The 20,354-nt window shown below is 37.5% G+C and overlaps 2 protein-coding genes across 3 annotated transcripts; one reads left to right on the top strand and one right to left on the bottom strand.

Moving 5' to 3' along the window:
* Positions 1–4,723: 4,723 nt before the first annotated feature.
* On the top strand, positions 4,724–6,219 carry LOC110993802 (F-box/LRR-repeat protein 15). Its single transcript, XM_022260192.2, has 3 exons — positions 4,724–5,066; positions 5,138–5,604; positions 5,697–6,219. Exons 1-3 carry the CDS (start codon positions 4,863–4,865, stop codon positions 5,848–5,850), a joined length of 825 nt encoding a protein of 274 aa, XP_022115884.1. The 5' UTR covers positions 4,724–4,862; the 3' UTR covers positions 5,851–6,219.
* A 1,101-nt stretch (positions 6,220–7,320) lies between these two features.
* Positions 7,321–19,273, bottom strand: LOC110993855 (histone acetyltransferase KAT6B). Of its 2 annotated transcripts, none has more exons than XM_022260229.2 (11): positions 18,087–19,273; positions 17,405–17,566; positions 16,799–16,941; positions 15,587–16,485; positions 14,818–14,998; positions 14,263–14,660; positions 10,276–14,176; positions 9,808–9,923; positions 9,455–9,648; positions 9,029–9,137; positions 7,321–8,781 (listed from the first exon to the last, which is right to left on the bottom strand). In XM_022260229.2, the coding sequence occupies exons 1-11, from the start codon at positions 18,624–18,626 to the stop codon at positions 8,501–8,503; spliced, it is 6,924 nt and encodes a 2,307-aa protein (XP_022115921.2). In that variant the 5' UTR covers positions 18,627–19,273; the 3' UTR covers positions 7,321–8,500. The 2 variants fall into 2 exon arrangements, with proteins under 2 accessions (XP_022115921.2, XP_022115928.2); XM_022260236.2 differs by having other exon boundaries at positions 16,409–16,485; positions 18,087–19,271.
* Positions 19,274–20,354: the final 1,081 nt, after the last annotated feature.

Below are 20,354 nucleotides of genomic sequence, written 5' to 3'. Positions count from 1 at the left end.
CATCATTCATTAAATTATTACATAACGCCTACTTTAATCTATAAGTCGTTGTTTTGTCAGTTAAGTATTTATTAAATAAATCTCTTGAACCTACTAGCATACTACACGAACAAAAACAGGCCATCCTTCGAAAGGCAGACTTACAGCTTATTTGTCCCTCATGTAGTTGAAGATTACCTGAATTTTTTTGAAGCGGGTTGTTGAATATTGTAATAATATGGTTTTAAGCCCATAATGAATTTATAATTTTAAGCTGACATAACAAAGGAACAGCTTGTAATTAAGAATGAATTCTACAATGAGTGTGAATAATGTTTCTTCGGAAGTATACTAGTTTCATCTTCAGTTTTGTCTATCGCAAAATCAATTAAAAATCTTAGCTTGTATTTTTTTAACTTTAACGCAAATTTTTTGTAGCATTTTTTTTATAGCTTTTGTTTATATAAACATTTCCGATTTTAGGTAACTATTTATAACTTTCATTGTAATGTCGTCCCATGGGATGGGACGGGCTTTGGTATCGGATGCAATTTGTGTGAACACGTTAGGGCCGTCCCGTCTCCCTCGTCCCATGTCGGACTAGCACAAAAACATACGATGCAGACCAGACGGAAAATAAGGAACGACAATAATTTAAGTCTTTCCTCCAACTTCGATTATAATCCCTTTGAAGTAGAGACTCTTGGGCCGCGGGGTTCCGCTATGCTGTAGCATTTTCTCACTGTTTTACACTCATTTTCCTACTAACTGTTTGTAAGCTACACTGTTACAGGGCCAATTTGTTCTTAATATTTTTTATTATTACTATCCCGGTTAAGAGTACTTTATATAAAATTATAATCTTTCATCAAATTAAAAAAAACAACTAAATAGAAAAATCAACCTGAATTTTCTTTCATTTTGCGACTACTATTTGACAGTTTTTATCATTTTTAAGGGCATGGCAGGGCAGGCTTTTCACATTGTTGCCTCCACACGTCCTGTTTGTCATTAGGGATGTTGAGACCCAAAATTGACTTAATTTGATCAGACAAACGAGCGGTCAACCCCGACTTCTCGTGCAATCACTGCTCCCTATCATTACCAGTCTTTCCTGGCAATATGGCCAAAGGAGTTACAAACGAGTTTTTATTATAGTTGAAAGTCTTGTGGTGATCTTTAGTTGGTTGAGACTGATTGGTTTTGAATGCCTCTTTTTTCTAGGACTCTGATCCATACAAAATAATGGAAAATACCAAAGTTCTGACGTATATAATCCAGTACATAATATAAATAATCCGTAAATATAATCATTCCATCTAATCGATTTACAGAAGCTTAGCCAAATACGTCAAATAGATTTTATGCCCGAGTAATAGTTGTTGTCTGTTGAATCACAGACGACAAGTTGACAAATTATTTATAATATATAGCAATTATACTAATTACTACGCGCACGACGATGTTAGCAAAGTCTATTCTTATTAAGCCATTAAAGATAACATAATAATTCGCTTTGACTGTGTTCACTTCAACAAGATTTCCACTAATGTTGAACAATTCCTAAAGATATCTATTTTTCTTTCAGCTTTCTGAAAGAATTTATTAGTTTTTCTTTAGTTTTACATTTGATTGATTAAATATTATTATTTAGTGGCAAATTATTCGCTAGATGTTTTGCTTTCATATTTATTATAAATGCTACTATCCATAAATGTGATTTAGGGAAGATGCAGGACCAATGGTATTTCAACATATGGGCGAAATAGCTTCTTAGTCAAACGACAAAGAGACGTCGTTAGGAAATTGGCAAGTTTATAACCAATGAAAAGAAGTGTCAGGCGCTGAATGAAGATGAACCTTCGCCAATAAAGAAAACTGATCAAAGACACAGAAACTTGATATTTGTTTGTCTATTAGACAATGAACGGTATTTACTAAACAATCCGAAACATCTTCGATTAAATAATGTAGTAAGTTCTCGTTTAATAAAGTTATGGGAAAAATTCATTAAATAAAATCGAATTATTGATATGTATTATATATTATACTGAGAACATCTCAAATTCAACCTAAACTCAAAATAACTTTATTGATATAGGTAACCAACACTTATGAACGGCAACAAAAAATATGAAAAAACTGTTTTCATCCTGCAGAAGAGGGCTCTTCGTGCAATTTATAATTTAAAATGTAGAGAATCTCTTAGACATCAATTCAAGGAAAGTGACATTACCTTTTCCTCGCTTTTCATTCATGAAAATATTTTGTAGGTATTATAGATAAGTTTACTAGAAGAGACATTCGGACGATTTTAATACTCGGTACAATCGCAGGCAATTTCCCCGTACTAGACTGTCTAAAGTTAATAATTATTTTTGGCAAAAGGGATACTTTTCTTTCATAAAATCCCAAATGCTCCTTTTAATAAATTCTAGTTGATAAAAGGGCCTGGGCTATGCTAGGCAGGCTAGTTCTAGTTAAATTGCGATATTTGTTTTAAAATAAGTGTTGTTTGATTTGATGATTTGCTATTTTAAAAGAGTACAGAGAGTTTTTTACGCCGGCTTTTTCTGTCGGCCTACACCCTCTGTCTTCTTTGCCCATGACTAGGGATGTCAACCGATTCAAATTTCACAACGTGGAATAACTGATAACTGTCTATGTTATGTTCCATAATAAACATTTTTTTTCTATCAAGGTCTCATTTAGATGTCTGGACCCCTCGGGGCACTAAGAGCGCCCCAAATTATTTTCCAAATATAAATAGTATTTTTTTTCAGTCTAGTTTTTCAATCAAGAATTCTTTAAGTATTTTACAAACATATTAAAAATATTAAAAAGAAAAGTTCAAAGTCTCTATAATGGGGACCCACTTTTGTGGAGGCCCCGAGGCCTAGTTGCCCTCCCCTAAATCCGACCCTGAACACTATAAAAACAAATTATTCTAAAATGTGAAATTAACCGCAGGAAATTACGTTGCAATGCAATCTCAAACATAATCTACTACATATAATTTTCTAATTAAATCCTCGCGTGTGGTATTTAAAATGTTTGTAGATGACAGCTTTACGTAACGAAGCCATGACGATGTTGACGTTTTAACTCGGCCAAATTTGTCCTTGTAAACATATTATACCTTGTCTATGGTAAGATTCATGTACGAATATGAATCTTCTATTAGAACTTTCTGGATTCATTGCATTGTTTTACACAAGCAAATGCTAATTGCCACTTATTACAAAAAAATTAGAACATAATAACATGTTGAATAACTTTATTTGGAAGTCGGTTAAAACGAAAGGGTTTTACACCAATTAAAACTGGGGCTGAAACACACGAAGTCAGCGTTGACCATCGCACTCTTCCCAAGGTACTGCAATATGACTAAATGATGAGATTTTCAGAGTGGAGACATAGAAATTAAAAGTCTATGTACTTTGAAGAAGAACTCTGATCAACAAGTCGGTATAGAGGAATCAGACTTAAATTATTTTGAATTGATTGTATTAAAATAAGGTACTTATTGTGAAATTATGAAAAAAATAATATTTACATTATAGTTATCTGATGTTACGAATATTTAATTGTGTTGTTTCAAACTCTCATAAAAGCTGACCTTTAATTAACCTGCAAATTATCATTTATTAATATATTAATAATCTATGCTAATATCTTTATATATAAAACTGTCGTGTCACAATATATAATAGTTCCTATACTTCTCCGAAACGGCTTTACCGATTCTTACGAAATTTATTATGCATATTTAGTATGTCTGAGAATCGGCTACTATCTATCTTTTGAACCCCTAAGCGATTAGGGGTGTCCAGCCCAATAACTTTATTTTTATTTTTTGACATTTTTTTTTTTTAATGATACGGCATACAAAAATACATATAACCCTTAATTTTCACCCCTCTACAATTGACCCCCTATTTTTTTATTTGTTAATTAATTGCTTATGACATGAACTGAGGTCCATATAGTGAAAAATTCACAAAAGAACCTTAAAAGTTTTTATTCCGGAAAACCGAACAGTCTTCGGGATTGCATAATAAAATGTTCCAGGTTTGTGTGTACTAAAATGGTAGGCATTAATGAGAAACAAAGTTCGCGGGGGCAGCTAGTCTTATATAAATATAAAGAAGAAAGATTGTAACAAATAAACTGAAATGAAGTTTATATCTCACCTAATAACCTAACTTAATGATAACGGTCTCATCTCTAAAGAAAAGCGTGTATTGTGGACTATCATCCAGTAGATTACGTTTTCATGGATTCCCATGTTCACAATATATGCGTAACTAATACAATTGATAATCGTGGTGATTGTGAAATATTTAAAAAGTTAAACCTGTTACACAGATTGCGTGGCTTTTTAAATGCCTGCCAATTATCGTAACATTTTCTGATAAATTTTTAAGTTCTACACACAACTACACGATCTTTTACCTAATAATTAGTATTATTCCACAATATCCCACCGTTTTCAATCATTCAAAACTATTAACAGTATAGACCAGGGTAGAAGGGCCAGGGCCTTTAAAAATAATAAAATGTGAAAAAACATAGTAGGACGAATCCCATTGAAAAAGGAGGAGAAACGTCATCCTAAAACCAAATCTTCTGTAACATAACTTGATGAACGCGACATACATAGAAAGTACTCTGTGGCAATAAGAAGAACACTAAGCTTTGACAAAAATATAAACACAAAGTGACAAATGGCATATTCAAATTTCAAATATTGGAGTTTGTAAATTAAAAGAAAACAGTGAATGAAATTTCCAGAATACTGATCAGTGTTCAGTATTATACATTTTTATAAATTTAACATGCTTTTTATTTATTTGGAGGTATAACATAATAAAACATTCACTATGAATAAGAAACGAAAGACTCATTTATTCGACTTGTATTGGGAAGACATAATAGTAGCTAAAATTATGCCTCTACTTACTATTCAGGAATGTTTTACATTTCGCAGTGTATCGCGGACTTGTCTCCAAATTGTAAATATGTATTTTTCCAAGTTAAAATCTTTGAAACTAATGAACAAGGGGTTTTCGCCTCACACCTTTAATGTAAGTAAGTTTACATACGTTATATTGAAAGCACACATAATGTATGTTCATTAAATTAAAAACAATTACAGGTATTTGGCACAACATGTTCGAAACTTAAACTGCTCAATTTAAGTAGATGTGATTCCATAACAGATACAGAATTGATCCCTTTACTACGTAGAAATACTGGATTGATTCATTTAAATTTGAGCCAATGCAAGAACCTAACTGCAAAATGTCTTCAACCTGTTATACTATATTGTGATAATTTAAAAATTCTGAAGTTAGCACGGTGTTCTTGGCTTACATCAGGAGCTATTGAAGCCTTAGCTCTTCATAAGAGTGAACTAGAAGATATAGATTTAGCCTATTGTGTTTCAATATCTGAAAGTTGTATATTGATATTCATAAAAAAGTTTCGGCAGATAAAGACATTAAATCTGGAGGGTAATAAGCAAGTAACAGATAAGTGTTTATACACTATGTCTAAGTATAGTAAATCACTGAAACTTCTCAACTTGGGTGGCTGTTGTGATGTCACTGATAAGGGAGTAAGGTAAATAACGAAATATTGAACGAAATTTTAATGATTACTACAGTGATGATCTGATTATATTAATTGTATTAAAACAAATTTATGAATTTCAGAGCTCTAGCTCTCCATTTGCCACAGCTGCAAGGTTTACTTGTGCGAGGATGCACCAAAGTCACAGAAAACAGCCTACAACTCATGCGAAATCGAGTCCATATTGATAGAAGACCATCACAAGCAGTGCCATTACCTGTGTATGTGCAAATATAATTGCGGTTGTGTTATAGCTTAATATAGAACATTCTTATCAAGACTTAGGGACTAAATTGCAATAATGTTTTTTTTAATTATGTATATAATTATATTTCTGTTGACTAATTTGCTTATTACCCAATCCATCTTTCGAAACAGATATTTTTTTTTACTTAATGACATCACCATATATAAAAAATGTAAATAAATGGCTTAAGTTAGAATTAGCCCTGCTGAAAATTTCTTGTAACTGTATTATTTTATTTCTTTGAACTTTTATAGGCTTTAAGAGGAATATTTAAGATCTCAAGAATTTTTACATATTTGTTGTTAATATATTGGATACATTTTTTTGTTGTAAATATTAAATAAATTTTAATAGAGTAATTTGTTTTATGTTCCATAATATAACAATCACAATTAACCTCTATTAGTTGATGTTTCAACAAAGGTGTTACACCATTTTTTTGTTTATTGCTTACAGATTATATATAACCACGAGTAACATAAAAAGAATTAACAAAGACACTTGCATTTATTATATAAACCTTGTTTAGTACATTAACCTTGGAGCAAGTAGGGGCGAAATTTCCCTTGGAAACAGTGCGTAAATTCATAGATTTGTGGCCAAACAGATTAAAGACATGTATAAAAGCCAAAGATTGTCTTTTCAAATAGAATATTGATTTATTTTTTGGTCAGACTTCCTATTACATTATTACATAAAAAAATGCATTTTTCATTTGTAACAGGTCTTATAGCTGGATTAATACATAATTATATAACTGAAAAAAAAGATATATAAGATATGAAATATTAAATCAAATTGTGTAATGTATTAGTACAGACAGTATTTAATTATTTTACTTAAAACAAGACACAAGATTTTTTGAATGATACCTATATAATTTTATTTAACTAAATTTCTGCTTTTAGGTTTCAATAAATAAATAAAACATTCCTCTTAATAATAAAATGTTAGGAAATAATAGATGACAAAAATCATTCTCATAATTTTTTGCTGGTATATATAAAATAATACACATACAGTGTATCATTATCAATATAAATTCTAAAATCATTTAAAAAGTAATTACGATTAATCTTACAAAACTTGAACTTTAATTTTTCTCCTAAAACAATCTTATACAGATTAAGCAAAAATGAGTAAAATAAAACTGCAAAATTTTTCACAAAATTATATTTTGTGTAATAACACCTGCTACAAGGTCTTACGATTTATCATATTTACAATATTTTATATTCTACACATTAGTAACAAATAACATTTATAACGTAAAGAGCAGATCTTACAAATAATTTACTGTATGGGAGCGCCCCTCGCTGACACTAAGGGCCAATAAACTTAAAATTAAATTGAATGTTAATAACATTTGGCAATAAATAACTAAGATAAAACGAAAAATAACCCTTAAAATGCAAAGCGTAAAATTAATAATTAGCATACTGATAAAAAATATAAAACTAATCATTAGGCCTGTTTTCAATGAAATGGCTCCCTTCATCACTCTTGTCAACGAGAAATAATACATCACTAGGATAAAATTAACCATTACATTTATTACACGAGAATCATTGATCCTGTACAGCCTTGTGTTAAGTAAAGCGGTCCATTTACAATATTGTACATCAAAATTAAGCATAGTTTGGGACGAGAAAGAGGCACTTTTATGAACAGATCAGACGATAAATTATTCCTACGCATTCTGTACACATAATGTATGTATATTACATCTCGATGGAAAAACAAAACAGCATATACACATAAAAGAATTTCAAACAATTTTTTACATAAAAAAGTACATTTTTACGAAATCGATTGCACTCGGCTTTAATTACGCTTAATACTTACTTCTTTGGGAGTTATAAAATATTAATTATGAATTAAGCACGCCCGTAAAGAGTCCGATCGAAGATATCACAGTACATGCGCCGATATCTAAACTGTAAACGGATAAAAATCGCAATGTTATCATACTTTATTGCACTATATATTATGCTACAACTCATCGACCGCGATGGTACAATACAAAATAGTCTTAAAACATTTATTCAGTAATTTTGTACTTTACTCAGCATATTCGTCAGTTTCCTCATGGAGAAATGATTTACATACATATTTCATATTATGATGCAAGTGCGGGTGCATACATACAAGATATTTACAAGACATTCAAAACTATTGCAGGATCGCTTATTAAAACTTTTCACAAATTACTCTGAAATGAACAAATTCTTAGAAAATCATAAGATTTTATATTAATATCAGTCCCAGTGAATGTTGGTATTGTATACACCCTACACCCGCACAGCTGCCGTAACAAAGACAACACTGACAAGGCAACTCAAGTGGTGTTAATAGTTTCTTATTTACATGTAAACTACTGTTATTTGTACTATACTTAAAAATACACTCTTTTTGGTCAATCTCAGTTCCAACCATGAGTATCGTCTCTACACTGGGCTTGGATCAACTAGTTGCTACCCATAAGCTTTTTTGTGCAGTAGGTAAGTCTACTCACTGCAAAACCTATTTAAAGTCAGTCAAAACGGTTTTTGTCAAATAAATACTGAAATATGGGTACTCAATTAGCAAACCTAGTTATCCAATCACTTTGCACTATCACTTCCTAAATTTGGGTCGAGGCTACCGACGCATAGTAGAGTTCAACGTTTGCATCGTCAAAGGAGGTGGAGGATTGATGTATCCCGCATATGCATAGACATTCGGCTGCTGAGCTCTCGGGTCTGGAGCCGGGTATTGCACACTGGGTTGGACATTCATCATCTGAACAGGGAGGTTATTGAATTGTTGCTGAGGCACTCGGTAGCCATTAAGACTGTATTGGTTTAAAAGATGGGTGTTCAGGTTCGGAGACATTCGCGACCCTGGACCCATTGGGACATGCTGAATTTGGCTGAGATTGCCTGTAAATGAGAAAACATACAGTTTTAAAATATGCAATTCTAAAATGTATATGGATAAAATGAATTAAAAAACTACATTTATCAAATTTTATAGATCACCAATAATACACTCCTAATAATATTTTATTATAATAACTCATTTTTTTATTATACAATTGTAGTTGGGACTTACTAAAATACAATTATATAATATACCGTCACAGTTGATTAAAATTGCATATAAAGAATAATAATAATAATTACTCACTGGTAGCATTTCTAGTATTCCGCGGGGAGTCTAATTGGTTATGCGCGGGCGCGTAATACTTGGGTGCGTGATAGTGCCCGCTGGGAGGAGTTCCCGCCTGTTGTACATACTGGAATTGAACATACATAAGGGTTATTATGTTTTCTATATTTTATTTTATTAATCGAGTTTAATAAATTTGTAATAAACACGATCATGGCATGTCAGAAATCACACATTAAATAAATGAGTTCTCCTTGAAAGAAAATACATAAAATCTGCTGAGAATAAGTACAGTAAAGCCACATAATGATATTAATTTCAGACTATGTATTATTTTTTTTTTTTTTTCATAAAGTTTACAATTAAGAAAACAATTTATGTATATTAAACCAGTGGTCTTGATTTCAAGATTATATTTCCATTGTTTATATATTTCCTATATACCTGAGCGGGCGGTGTGTGCGTGTGGGTATGGGTGTGCGTGTGCGGCGGATGCTGCGGCGCATCGGCCATTTGTTGCAGCTTGGCGAGCGAGCAGGAAGGGGCCCAGCCGGCGTGGTACTGCTGCTGTTGCTGCTGAAAGCTGATGTAGCCGCCCTGATAACCCGCGCCGCTGCTACCTCCGCCGCTCATCACTCCTGCAAGAGGCATGTACTTAATAATCGAGAACACATTTCAACATAATACAAATTAATGTAGTATTTAGAATGAAACAAATAAAAATCAATTTCTCCAAAATCTTGTTAGATTAATAATATACTTCATTATTATGTGTTAAATCAATGTCTTATAAATACCATGTGGCTGGTGGGCTGGCGGTGTAGCCCGATGCCGGGCTGGGGGCGTGGCCGCACTTCGCATCGCCGACTTGCTCTCAGCGCTACCACCGCTGCTGCTACTCGCTGTACTGTTTCTGTAAATAGATACATTTTAAAATACCTGTCATTAAAACATATTTTATGACTATAGAAACATTTATATGCTAATATAATTGAAGGTAGTAAGTGTGCAAAAGAAAGAAAAGCATAGATTGAAGTTACCGAAATAAATATCTACATATGAGATCCAAATGTAAAGATTGGTTTAAGAATTTGTTTAGTGACTTTGTAGTCACTAAACAAATTCTTACAATATTACTTTGTAGTAATATTTTGTCAAACTACAATTTCCTGTCTAAGCTGAGATAGTTTTATACTTGATTATATATATTAGACTATCACATAGTTAATATATATAATAATAAAACCTAATTGAACATTTAGTACCTGTTTCTGTTATTAATCTTCTGTTGTTTTGCAGGTTGATTGGGCTGACTCATAATTGATGGAATATGTATAGAGTGCGGGTACTGCGGGCTCGGCGCCGGATGCATGTGCATCATAGAACACGGAGACGCCAGGTCGGAACCAATGCTGGTCGGAGACTCCAACCCCAACTGACTCACATCGAGCTCACAGGTGGGATATTGCACGGAATGCACAGAATTGCTGGTAGAGTCTGGTGTATAAACGCCCATAGACTGCAAAGCCGGACTCACTGCTTCGCACAACTCCTCCTTGCTCGTGTCCTTCGGAGACTCCTCCTTCTTGTGCTTTCGATTCTTGTCTATCTCTGTTTTCTCTTGACATGGTCCGTTTTGATTAAATGGAGTCTTACAACCGGGTGAGGTCAACACTTGCGGACTCTGTTGACGATATTCAGCGCAACTCGTCGCCACTTCCGGCTGCTTATTCACCTGGCGTTGCATCATTTGCTTCATGTGCTCATTGTGCGATTGCGACTTTTTGGTATCGCATTGCGTCTGACACGCAGTCGTCGTTTTCGACTGCTTTGATGATTTGCAATCGTTCTTTTGACATTCAGATTTAGACGTAGGCGCCTTTGTCTCTTTAAAATGCGGCAGCTGCGTCGCATAGATGCTCCCGGATAACGCGCCATACGCGATGTTGTGGAAGTCTTTTTGATTGAACTTTTGCGGCGACTTTTGCATCTGATCTAAATGCGGCAAATTGAAGGACTGGTACTTGTCGAGATAGGGTTTGTCGTTCGTCTTCATGTCTAAGAATCTGTTATGATCCCACGTGCTCTGCAGCCGCGTGGGGTCCCAGGGAGGCCACTGTGCGTACTGGGGCGTATGGTGGTAGTTTGGGATTTGATTCATGGCGTAATCGGCCTTCGGCACCAGTTCATTGTCATATTTAAACTTCGGCAGCATTTTGTTCAAGTCGTTCTGATCCATTTTTAGCTGCGAGGCACAAGTTTTTTCGTGTTTGGCGGAAGCGTTCTTCGTTTCACACTTGGTTGAATTAGATTTCTCTTTCTTGAAGTAGTCTTGCTTCTTCGGTGGCTCGGCCGCTTTCGTCTCCGACTTACTCGTGACGCTCGCCGTGTTTATCACGTTTATTGGGACGGATGTCTCAGGCTTTCTTGGGTTCGCACTTTGCTCTGGAAAAAACATCTTCGGTTCCGGTGTGCTTCTGGGCGTGTCGTTCTTGGAAACCTTTTTGTCAGTTTTTTCCAATTTACTGTGAGCCGAGTTCACTCTGACGTCGCGTAGTTTACTTTTTTCTCTGGGGCGTTGATTGGGATCACCCTTGTCCTGTGGACTGGCCTGTGTGATGTTCACGGACCCTCCCAGGGCGCCCTGTAAGGGGTTAGTAGTATAGTTAGACTCGAGGTCCGTTCTTTCCAATCCCAAATTGATGGCGGCGTTTGCGCTTTGACAGCGGGGTAAAAAATTGATGTCCGAAACATTGGGAACTTTGGGAATGACGGGGTTCACGACCGGCGAAGATATCGGGTGCGGAACTTCAAGTTTCGTGGGAGCCTTGCTGATGACCGGAGTGGAATCGCTCATACCGGGTACTCTATTCGGTTCACTAGTTTTGATCATAACCTTATCGGTCTGCACGGCCTGAGATTCTTTGGTGACCGGAGGCCTGTGGTTCATGTAGGGATGTTGCATTGGGTTAATGGGTTGTATGGTCATGGAGTTTCCCATTGCGGCTTGGTAGTTTTGCATATTGGCCTCAATTATGCTTCTCGATACGACGACATCCTCCTTCCTGGAATTGAGAGTGTCGGTACGAAACGTTATCTCACTCTCTTTACTAGTGATGGGGTTGTGAAGTTTATTACTCATCTCGATGAACGAATCGGTTTTGGGTTCCGGTCTCTTCATGCTGTTGACGATATCTCTGTGAGGATCGAGACTCTGTATGATCGACTCGATCTTATTCGGCGATTTCTTTTCGGCGTGTTTCGAGTCATCCACAGTCTGATGTTGAATGACGGTTTCCTTTCTTACTTCAAATCTTTTCTGGTCATTAAGTTCGTTTTGTGATTTTTCCGGGGATCTCCTCGATTTGGGTGACTCGCTGATGACGGATTTGTCATTTTTCTTTGGGGAGATGCCCGTTCGAGGTGAAGTGTCCGATTCGCCTTCTACGACTATAGTTTCAATTTGGTGACTCTTTTGCACATTGGGAACGATCAGATCTAAAGATTTACTTCTATTGGCTTCTTCCGGTCCCTTGGCATCTAAGACAATGTGAGCATTTTCCGTGGTCACTACGGGCATGACCTTCGATGGACTTTCATTTTCCCTGATAACGTTAGGTTTGGGGTCACTGTTATCCAGTGGCACCACATCGTTAGCTTTCGGCGATGGTAATGGGCAGCTTTGACTATTGTTATCGTCCGATTCAGATATAATGATGGTGTCCTTGTCGTCGAGCGGTTTTTCTGGAGATTTCATCTCTCCATTTCTCGTTACCTCATTTCGCTGTTCCGTATCATTTGCTTTGTCTTCGTCCTCTTTATTCCTGATCAACTCGTCGATGTTATCGGGCGTGGCACATTCGCTTTTCTCTGCTACTGTTTCTTTAATAACCTCATTATTCTCGTCAATTGATTTCGGAGAATCCATATGTATGCTATCAAGTTCCATGTCACTGGTGTGGTTATCCGTACTGTTCTCCTCGACTGGATGCGGTGATGCAGGTTTGCTGGCGAGACTTTTCCCATCATCTCGTTCTTCAACGTCCATCTCGTCGTCGGCCTCTCCCGATGAGTCTTCAGAACTAGCTTCCGAATTTTTATCCTTGTCCGCGACATTTTCATCCATCTTTTCGATGGGCGCGGTCGTAACATCTTGCTCAGGTTCAGGACTCTCTTTGGAATCAACTTCAGTTTCCTTTTCATCGAGTTTTGTTTTCTTAGCAATAGGCGAGTCCGTTCTTCTCTTGGCCTTATTGAGTCGTTGCCGTTTAGTCTGTCTGCCTCTCCATGCGAGTTTTCGCTTGGTCTTCACTTTTATCGCTGGGGTAGCTCGTTCCAAGCTCTCTTGACTGTCCTGGCTGTCTTCAGAAGCGTAGACCGGCATTTTGTTAGCTTTGAGATCATTCTCAGTACTCTCGTTCGCTTCGTTTTGTATAACTCTTGACGATCTCCTTGTGACACTCTTGCTGCGTGGCCTCCTAGTGCTCTCCTCTTTTTTGTCATCATCATTTTCAGAGATTTTTCTATTCGCATCACGTTTACGCTTTCTGTTTCCATCGCCAATGGCTGGGGTGGTTTGATAAGTGCTCTCGCTGTACTTGAGTGGTCTGGTTCTTCTTCTACCGGAAGACGTAACTTCTACTGGAGTTTCGGGTACTTTGTCTACATTATTTATTATTTCCGATTGAAAAGCGGGCATCTCGGGTTCAGTTTCCGTCTGTTCACTTTCAGTTTTCCCATCGGCCTCATCATTTTCCGTGTCTTGATCACCCGAATTCTCTTCTGGCGACCTGAAGGGATTCACCGTCGGAGCCAATAGCGGCGTCCACCTCAAACACTCCGGGTCGATTTCCAAGCGCGGTTTGGCTCTCAACTTCTTCATGTGATTTCCCACCCTATTCCAGTCTATACAGAAGCCCAATTTAACCGAGTCTTCATTCGGTATGTGTCTAACGAATCCCAGCAGTTGAAACGTAACCGCTATGTCATTCATGTGCATCCCTGTACTGAGAGCGACGTCCTCGAAGGTGAACGGTTTATTTCTGACCCCATCCAGATATTCCAGAATAACAGATTTCCAATATGCATGGTATGAAACTCTGCCCAGGTCCGACAGTGGCTTCTCGGGCGTTCCGGGCTGACCTTCTTCTTTTGATAAGAGATAACCTGCGAAAATAATTCCAACGTTACACCTAGTGCCGATAGAATGTTTACAAAATTTCACAAAAATAAAAAATAATTCCACCACTCACTGAAATGTATCAGAAACCTCCCATAGCCCTGTCTCTGATATTGCGGCATTGTCATTATACACGATACATTATATTTTTGCTGACAGTGCTTCTCTTTAGAAAAATATCCGACAAGATGGCATCCTTTGCTATCGTTTTTCGTCAGCACGTAGAAAAGAAAGGGTTCCACGTCATAGTAGAGAGTCTTATGGTCGAGGAAAAGCTTAGCTAGCAGGCACAGGTTCTGGCAATAAATCTTGTTGGCGTTCCCGTCCACTTCGAAGACGGAAATGTCTCCGCAGCGGTATATCTCCGTTGCGGGAGGATGGCGCCACAGGCACTTGTCCAGGTGACGCATCAGCACCGCTCGGCTTTTTGCGTATTTAAGGCAAAATTCACACAGGAACAGTTTGGGTAATCTGAAACATACATATTAATACTATAAAGACAAATCTTTATTTATACCATTTAGGACACAATTAAAAATAACTTAGTATATTTATATTTTAGCCTACTTTTTTACTTTGAAGGACATTAATGATTGTTTTTAGAAATAATTTAACACGCTTTATATACCTCGCATATTCCTGTGGGAAGGGGCTGGAGTACCAAGTCTCTATCTCCCACTGGCCAAACTCGATAGCTGAAGGGCAGCGGGCCGCAGTACTCCCTTCGCCGTCTCCTCCGCCCGCCGCTCGCGCCGCCGAGAATACTTCGGCATCAGCTTCCGTCACACCGGGCGGCAAACGTTTGCCTTCTGTAACACCGTTTGTATTTTGAGTAACAAGAGCGATCTGATACATAAAAAATTATATTTACCACTTTAAATTATTTAAATAAAATGTTAATTATGTTAGATCAAGTTCAAGGCATGCAGTTAATAGTTAATACCACACAGGACGGAACTAAAATATTAACAAAATCACACACAATTAAATTAACATAACGCGCGAGCGAAAGTGCATGTGTGGATACTGCGGACACCAAATCCAAGCGTCCGAACAGAGAAAACGTACAAACTCACCGTCCGAACAGGAATTACCGGAATTACCGTTAACGAATCGTTACGAAGTCGTTGAATAAGGGATCGACTGACGCCGCGCCGCCCGCACCGCCCGCTTTTCGCACTCGACGTCTCGCAATCGCAAAACGGCGACAGTAAATAAAACAGGAGTATCTCACGAACCGATTCGAGGAACGTCAAACGGAAATACCTTCGTCAGTCTGGGTGTGATCGAATCGGGCGCTGAGATACCGCTCTTTATTTACCGCGGCGGAGGCCGGCCATCAATCAGAGCGAGACGGATCCACCAAACACTTTCACCGCGCCGCGAACCGTTCTTACCCGTCTGATTGGTGGCCGGCTGCGACGCCAGCGCTACTCCGCGCGACAACTTATCCGCTTCGTCCTTCGCCGGCCCCGTCGCCCTCCGCTTCGAAGCCGCCAGACTCCGCACCAACGCGCTGGCGCTCATTTTCACCCCGTCCCCCTCCGTCTCGCGCGCTTCGCTACGTCTGTCTCTCTTCAGCGACGCCTGGTAGCGTTTGAACGTGCTTCGCGTCTCTTTCAGCACCTGTTTGTCTTCGCCGCTCTGCCGAACCTCTCGCCCATTCGCGGCGCGTGATCTGTGACGCGACTGCGATCTAGACCCGGTGCGGACGGAATAGAACTCGGAGAGGCCGTCGAATAGAGTCGTCAGTAGTCTGTCGCTGCATTTGCTCTGCCTTCTGCGTCGGACGTGGGGAGGATTCGTCTTTTCGGGAGCGGGTTGCGGCGCCGGCCGCCGGGCCTTTCGGTCCTCGGGGGGCGGGTCTTCCTTCTTTTCCAATAGACTCTGCTTCTGCGCTTCCGCGGCGAATCCCCAGACCGCGGTCGGTTCGGTGGCCAGCCGTTCGAAGACGGTGGGCAGAGGCGGAGGCGACGGTTCGGCGTTAGAGGAAGACGAGGAATCCTCCTCGGTGGTGGGCGATCTTCTCTCGAGACGTACTTCGACCCTTTGGACCCTGGTGACTCTGACGCCGCCCCACTTCGAGTCTTCCCAGCTCTCCCAATCGCTGGAGGGTTCCCGGCGGCGTCGCTTCACGAGGTTAAATGCGGAGAAGCGGAAGAACTTTTGTTTTTCCTTAGACATTCTCTGTTCGGACGGAAGGCATGAGGAGGCATTACCGTCGGACTGCGAGTCGTCGCTGTCGCGTCGCTGCGTCTTCGGCTTGCGCTTCTTCGGCGTTCCGCTCATCGCAGATCTGAAACAGCGTTACTATTCATGTGAATTATTCTCGTAATGTCTATCTATCTGTTCAAACAAAAAAAAATGCAAATATAAATGGTTTTAACTTTTTTTTAAAAGTTCCTTTGTATATGTCGTGCATACTTTATGTGCACGTTTAGTATCTATATGAATATTATAAGTATCAATATCAATAATAAATAAATATACTTAAACTGTAAGAATTTATCTATTATAATACAGTTATGCTATTAAAATTAATATGTGCAAACTTATTAACTTTTAAGCATGAAGAGCAGAAACTATAATGTCGTGGACTGTTACCATACCTGGCGCAGGCATCGCAGGCATGGGGCGGCCGGGCGCAACGCGGATGAGCCAGGGCGGGGCAGGAGGGGCACCGGGCCGCCCATTCTCCTTGCGCGCCGCAAACGCCACAGCGGCCGCATTCGCCGCACGACCAGCGCACGCTCTGAAATTATAAGGTGTTCTCATTACATTGGAACAGCATTCAACCCATTAAGTTAAAAAAGAGCTTGACTCCTCAAAAACACGTTGAAAACAGCAAATCTGATAATAAATAAAAATTTCCTAATATAGTTTAATAGAGATAAAAAATAACAATGTGCAATCAAAAATCTTATGAATCTAATTAGAACCAACTAGAGGAATGTCATAAAAAATTTTATAGTATGTAGGTATTACTTACATATCCATACACATTACATGTACATCATTTTTGAAGAATTTAACTGGTTTTTCTCATTTTAGACTAAATATTGACTAACTTAAATATGTTACAGTGTTATTATATCATTTATGGTGACATTTTTTACATACTGTGATCCTGAATGCATAAAGAAATGTACCTAGGGAAGTACATATCTGAATGTGTGACAGTTACAAACAATATATTAAAAGTCTATATAAATTACCTTGATAGTAGTTAAATTAACACACTCCAACAGATTTAGGCATGTTGGATGTGCGTATGATTTGCACTGAGTGCAAGAGATCAAGGCCTCAGCTGATCCAAGTCTGTTTTTGGCATCAGTCCCCAAACACTCAGTACAAACTGGGACACCACCAATTTGTTTCTGAAATAATTTTATAATAGACTGATTATGCCATTTTTATACCTTTATATTTATATACAGAATAATCAAATTACAAAATAAAACTATATTCTATAATAATTAATATCAATTCTTACCAAAACAGAAATATTTTTTTAAAAACATAAAAAACTTAGAAATTTTAAATTCATGTTTTTTTAAGTATGCAAAATAAGAGTAACCATAAATTATAATGCAGTTTAAATTACAATTAAATTTAGAATCATTGTATATTTTTCTATATCACTAATAAAAAAATTACAAAATTAAATAATTGGTATCATCATTAAACTAACAATTTTAGGTTTAGCTTCAACAGGTTTTTTTACAGGCTTTACAAAACAATAATTTAAAAAATCTGTACCCCTTAACTTTTTAAATAAATTATGATTCCAGATATGAATACTACTTCTTACCTAACACATACAAGTCTTATAATATATAATTATTAAAATACTACACCTAAACAGCTAACATTAATAATAAAGTGATAACAGCTTACCTTTTCAGATGTTTCCAAATTTTTCTTTTGTTTCTGGCGATCAACACCAGCAGGTCTATCTGCAACCTGATAGTTCCCAGATGTATTAGTAAGTAAACCTCTGGCAACAGCACGCTTGGCAGTAGCCCGTAGTATAGCACGCACATCTGTATTCTCTTCCACAGACACTTGGAATGCTTGCCTTAGATGTTTCTCAATTGTTTTTAAACTGGAACCATCTCTTTCTCCCAACTCACGAACTGCTTTAGCCACTATGCGGGTTATATCCGCGTCTGCTGCTATCCGCAGTATCTTATTCTGCACCCCGCATGGATCCTTGTAAGTGCTCTGGCCCTTGTTGTATACCTTAAGCACAGCCCCATCCCGCACAGCTCTCTCCAGCCGTTCCGATACAACATCTTCATGATAGTTGTGGTGCTGTCTTATCGCATGACATATGCGCTCCACACTTGGCCTCTGCTTTTGCGAACGTATCTTATGTATCGCTTCAAGAATCCATCGCTTCCACACTTCTTTTCCAACGTCGTCTGGTTCACTCATTTTTGTCTATATTTATTTGTTACGGCCGTCTGAGTAACGGTACGGTATACTCACTTGAGTTATGTCAACACCCATCGTATTTTGGCGCCCCGAGCGAAATTCCATTTTATAAAATGGAATCTCGCTGGAAGCGGCACGGAATCTTGGCCGCGATACGAGACGCCAAATTACAACATGCGCGCAAGGTGTTCACTCACCGATGACACATCGGGCCTCACAAGCGAGTTTTGGCGGAGCGAGAATCCAATGGCGGCCATCTTGTGACAATCACAAATTACGTATTGAATATTTGTCGGCCCTAGACGTAAATAATGCCTCCAATTTTATTAAAAAGGCTTTAAATTAATGATACACACACTTCACTGAATAAAACTATATTTAATAACATTAAGTAGCGGTTATAGTAGAATGCTAGTTTGTTCCGGTTTTTTTTTGTCACAATGCGTCTTTATTTAACAAATATCACTATCAACATAAACGCGTTGCTTGATAATAAGAGACTTTATTTGGGTGATTTAAACTTCTATGTTCGTCTTGATTACGAAATTCTGCTAATTTATCTCAAAAACATTCACAAAACACCAACAAAAGCTCTTCAAAATGGCTATCAAACCATCAATCAAATTACTTGCTATATGAAAAAACAACTTTGATATCCTGTCGGTGTATTGCCATTATAATTACACATTCAATATGTCAGATAAAAATTGTTTGTCTATTGTCAGCTACTTATCTTCTATTTTTTAAATCAAGCCCTAACCATAAAGCGACTACAAGTCTTTTTAGCTCATATTCAACAGATATTTATTACAATATTGTTTTACCAAGACTGTTTTCACACAAGCTTTATATTACTTTTAGCCTTCCTTAAACTTTTTTAACTTTATTTTTTTTGATTTCTCACAGTTGATTTGGTGCATAAAGATAAATACTTTTTCCTTTTCTTCCAAAATTTATGAATACGTATAAGTACCTTTATAGTAATTTTTTATTGTATTAATTAAACAAAATATAAACAACAAAAGTAGTCTTGCTTGTGTAGTAAAAACTTAAACTAATCTAAGTTGAACTATTTAATTTTGTAATGTTGCAAAAATCATCTACTTCAGTCATTTTTTTTTTATTACTTTCTTTTGATAATCTAATAATTTGTTAAGTTTCATAGATATTTATATGCTTACTGTCAACAGTGTAACGCACTCCACACACTGAGTTAACGCCTAACGCTGCTGTAAGATAAGAGAAGGGGAGCCTGCCTACCCAGGGCTGGATTAAGCCAGCACGGGCCTGTAGCAAATTCTATCATCGGGCCCTTCTCAAGTTTAGGGTATTAAATAAAACAAAACCGTTACATTTTTTATTTTATTTATAATCGTCAAGTATTTAAGCAAATGATAATATATATTCAACAAAGTGAGACGATTGAGACGTTCTTATAAAATAAAATCTGACTTCTTAAATCGTAAATCGAGTTTTAAGTATAAGTTAGGCAAGACATATTACGCTACTTTGTAAATTAATGCTTTTTTTATTTCGGTAACGTTGGAGCGCGGGGCCCAGAGCATTTGCTACTATTGCTACGTGGCTTATCCAGCGCAGTGCCTACCGCTACCGTATGGGAAGCTAGACAGACTCGCGCCGTAACGCGTAACGTAATGAAGCCGATTGACCTCCCATTACAAGTTATCACTTCAATACTTGTAAAGTTAATTTAACGTATATGTCTTG

Source organism: Pieris rapae, chromosome 21 (assembly GCF_905147795.1).
Source record: "Pieris rapae chromosome 21, ilPieRapa1.1, whole genome shotgun sequence".
NCBI classification, from domain to species: domain Eukaryota; kingdom Metazoa; phylum Arthropoda; class Insecta; order Lepidoptera; family Pieridae; genus Pieris; species Pieris rapae.
The sequence above is the reverse complement of the archived record's forward strand: the minus strand, read 5'-3'. Positions and strand labels throughout refer to the sequence as shown.